Source organism: Lactuca sativa, chromosome 3 (genome assembly GCF_002870075.4).
Source record: "Lactuca sativa cultivar Salinas chromosome 3, Lsat_Salinas_v11, whole genome shotgun sequence".
NCBI classification, from domain to species: Eukaryota; Viridiplantae; Streptophyta; class Magnoliopsida; order Asterales; family Asteraceae; genus Lactuca; species Lactuca sativa.
In genome coordinates, this window is record NC_056625.2 from 85,747,564 (window position 1) to 85,751,956 (window position 4,393).

Here is a 4,393-nt window from a genome sequence, read left to right on the forward strand (position 1 = left end):
GTTGACCTTTTTGAATTCATAGTCAAACCAGTTCATTTCATAGTCAAATTTCACTGACCGACATGACAATACTACAGAATGTACTTGTCTGCATTCCATAGTTGAACTTTTTGAATTCATAGTCAAACCAGTTTATTTCATAGTCAAAAAGAATTGTCCGTAATATGATTTATTCTATAAATGGGTGTCACTCATTATGAAAAAATTTAACTGAGAAAGTAACTCCGATTTAAAAGAATAAGAAGGCTAATGGCATTCTGCAATTGTGGAGGAGAACGTATCGTTAGGATTTCGGGTACAACTAAAAACCCTGGAAGATTGTTCTACGCTTGCCCGTATTTGGTATCATGTTCTTACCGTCATTCAAATTTAAACCCTCGTGTTTACATGACACAAATTTATTTTCTTACTGTGGATATTAAATTTAACAGGGACCAAAATGCGGGTTTATCAGTTGGGTTGATGAAGAGAAGGACCAATCTTCTATGGTAATAGCTAAAGTAGCTAACTCTAATAAGCTCTTTCAATCAGAAAATAAGAAGTTAAAGATAGCGTTGGTTTGTAGTTGGGTGTTGTTCTTGGCAGTTCTTGTTTACAAGTTGTAAGCTTTTCAATATTGTTTTTATGGTTTTGAAGTTGTTAGGTCAATAAATTATTGTATTTGTAACGTTAAAACAAATGTTGTGGTCGTTCTTATGTTGAATTTATTGATAAGTAATTAGTAGGTCATTAAATTGTTGTAATTGTCGTAACGTTATATTTTTTGTCATCCGTTGAGTAAACTCTAAAGATAAACTAATAATGAAATCCAACATTAATTTGTATATACATTTATATAATCCAACTACAGAGGAGCAAGACTAGACCCCCAAATAATTTTTGCCATCCGGAGACGGAACTCTAAAGCTGCGTTCTTTGGGTCAATAAGAACACGTATTGGTTGACCTGAAACCAATTGCTCCATAAACATACAAAGAAAAACACCGCAATCTCCCAAATGACTACTTTGTTGGGGAACGTTTTCTTCATAAATGAATTGCATATTCAATGGAATCCTTGGGATGTTCGTCCGCGCCCAATACTTAATCTTGTCCAAATAATTTGCCACCCGACGTTCAAATTTGGAAAAGATTCCTTCGGATTGGAATTTTTCATAAGCACCTCTACCAAGACTGTCATAAATATGCACTTCCATTGACGCTAATCGTAGTTCCCCAAATAGCCAATGATTAGGGGATGAATGAATCGGCAATAAGACCTGTATAAGGATCAGAAAATAAAATTATGTTTATTTACATCACAATACAAAAACATCACAATACAAAAACATAACAAAAAAACGATATTATTTTCAATATAAACTATTAAGTTTACCGTATCAACATCCCACCAAGCAACCATGAAGTTGGGGTATGTAGCAATACCATCCATAAACGCCCTCCAGTCCTGTCCTTCTTCCAAAGCATGAGAAACAAAAAAATTTGGAGGCATTATTGTATGTCGGTCGCTCTCAAACCGTCTCTCCATCAAAAGTCGGTACCAAATGGTTATATGCTGCACACATGATACTTTTGTTATTGACTAAAAAACAATTAACTTTTAAAAGAATTAATTAACAATTTATTTACCGCTGACTCCAACCATCCGTCGTGTGTGTGCCCAAACAATGAGCTCCAAAAATCTCTATCTAACACGAAATTAAACAAACGATGTTGCACATCGTATGAATGCAATACATAATTTTGGATGACATCCTCACCGCCTGCTACGTAAGGTTGCAGGCGCAACCTGGAGAAGTCATGAGCAACACCAAAAACTGGAGGAGGAACGGGGCTTGTTGATTTCATACCAACCTTCTTTTTTGTTCTTCTTTTTTGTTTCGGTGTCGTGTGCAACTAAAAACAATATTCAAATGTTTAAATGTATATCTTTCAGATAATTCACATAAACATAAAATCAACAGTTTATAAATAAAACGAATACCTCGGTGTAAGGAGTGCATAAAAATTGTGATGGTTTTCGACTCCTAGGTTTATCGGGTGTAACTTCTTTGTCATCATCATCATCATGAAAATAATCTACATTTCCCATTATTATAAGTTCGTCTTCATCCGGCACATCATCATCAAATTTGTTCCCTGCATTGTCATTCCTCTCCTCCCACTCCTACATTAAAGATAATACTTTATACTTAATAACGAAATACACATAATTTAATAAGCAATAATATCTAAATAAACAAAATATTAATATTAATGTAACTATATAATAACCTCTTTAACTTCACTATAATCGTTTACATCACACACATCATCATCAAATTTGTTCCCCGCATACTGAGTACTCTCCTCCAACACCTACATTAAAAATATAACTTTTTACTTAATAGCAAAATACACTTTATTAAAAAGTAATTATTAAAATCGTAAAGGTAACATCTATAACAACCTTGTCGTCTTGAGTATCACCAAAAACATTTTGAGTTGTATTGTTTTTATTCATCACTTCATCTTGCACAACCTATATTTTCAAATATAAAATATGAACACAGGTATTCATATATGTTAATAAAATTTAATAAATAATGTAGCGTGTAACTAACCTGTTCATCATAATTTCTTTGTGACACTGTCGGTTCCTCAAAAATAATGTCGTTCCAAAATTGTTCATTATTCACTTCTTCAAAAAAAACCTCTGTAGGTTTTTGTTGATTCATAAACACATGCTGCTCCAGTGCATGTACCCGTTTCAACAACTCGTCTAGCTTGTGTTTCCCACTGCCCCGACCTCTACCATGAGAGCGACCACTGGACGACATACTAGACGAAGATTCGTCTTGTCTCCTAAAATGGTCCCGTACTGGGGATGGAACTGCTTTCCCTTCACCATATACATACTCTTGAAATGACATATAATAAAAAGATGTCATCTCACCATCACCCGGTAACATGTTTTGTCTTGATGGTAGCCCCTCCTAAAAAATTAAACATATTAAAAATGCATATAAAACTATAATAATCAACTTTATTAATAATAAACGAAATATTTTTAAACCTGCATCTTTGACCAAATCTTGTTCACGTCAACCCATTTCAATTTTTTTGTTCCGCTCCATCTTTTCATCCGAGGCAAGTCTTTATTTTTTCTCAATGCAAATCCACATGCACGAACAGCCGGAATCATCTCATATATCCATATCTACAATTTTGTACAATAACAGTAATAAAAGTTAAAATTAAAATAAAAAATATAACAATAAAACAATTTAAATATAAGAAAATTTTTATACCCTAATTGGAGCCGTAAATCCTGAGACGGAATACTTTAAAGTTTGACCACGCTCAGGAAGTGATAAATAATGATGTATCTTATTCCACGTATCCTCAAGGTCAACATAAGTAAAATCCCATAGATAACTACCCCAAGCGAAGCTAACAAAACAAAAAAAACAAAATTGATTATTATATAAATTATAACTTTAATAAAATAGAACTTTTAACGTAAAGAATATAAAATATACCTATTCCAGAGATCCAAATTCTCAGCCAAATAAAACCAATCTTGTGGCACCCGATCGTTAACTTCTTTGCCCAAAAAACCTTCACACAAAATGTATATCAAACATACTCTAACTGCATCAAGGTCGTCAAGTGCTAGGAATGTTTGATTTAAAATTAAACTTTTCAGGTCGCCGATTTTCACCGAACTATTAGTATGGTCCGGAAATAGCCGTTCACGCAGTAAACATCTTTTTTTACTGCTTATTAATTTTTCCGACCCTTTTCTCCCAATGTTTTTTGGATACTCCCCAAAATTGAAGCCGGTAATCAAACAAAACTCTTCCGGCCCATAAACCATTTTGGTATTGCCTACTCGAAAATATAAACATTTTATTCCATCTGGAGATAAAACAGGGTCCGGCCGGATCTGATGAAGGAACATTTTATGAAACAATAAAGCGTCCCCTTGTAAACGAGGGACATCAATAAAATAGCCAAAGACGGTATTTCTGAAAATAGCACGTCGGGCATCATCTAAAACTTCAAAGACTTCTCATATGTTACCGCCAGAGCCTTTTAGGTTCGCAAAGGCTTTCGTATTCATTAAACTAAAATCATGCTGCAAAAAAAAACACAAAAACAAATTAGATAACTAAAAAATATATTTTTTTTAAATATATGATTACGAACTGCAAATACTTTCTTAATTACTAATATATATATTTCCCCGATAAAAAACAATAACATACACATATATAAACAATTTTCCAAGTTATACAACAAATATATTTACCATAGAAAACAATATCATACATAATTATATAAATATTTTCAACTTAAACATATTTTCAACTTAAACAAATTTTCAACTTAAACGACAAATATATAAACAA

The 4,393-nt window shown here is 32.9% G+C and overlaps 2 protein-coding genes across 2 annotated transcripts; both read right to left on the minus strand.

The window, feature by feature from the left end:
• Nucleotides 1-478: 478 nt before the first annotated feature.
• Nucleotides 479-1,420, minus strand: LOC128133032 (uncharacterized). The gene is made up of 2 exons (XM_052770040.1): nt 1,375-1,420; nt 479-1,258 (listed from the first exon to the last, which is right to left on the minus strand). The coding sequence occupies exons 1-2, from the start codon at nt 1,399-1,401 to the stop codon at nt 845-847; spliced, it is 441 nt and encodes a 146-aa protein (XP_052626000.1). The 5' UTR covers nt 1,402-1,420; the 3' UTR covers nt 479-844.
• Nucleotides 1,421-2,975: 1,555 nt separating this feature from the next.
• LOC128133033 (uncharacterized) lies at nt 2,976-4,138 on the minus strand. Its single transcript, XM_052770041.1, has 3 exons — nt 3,521-4,138; nt 3,290-3,431; nt 2,976-3,198 (listed from the first exon to the last, which is right to left on the minus strand). The coding sequence occupies exons 1-3, from the start codon at nt 3,940-3,942 to the stop codon at nt 3,049-3,051; spliced, it is 714 nt and encodes a 237-aa protein (XP_052626001.1). The 5' UTR covers nt 3,943-4,138; the 3' UTR covers nt 2,976-3,048.
• Between the last annotated feature and the right edge of the window lie 255 nt (nt 4,139-4,393).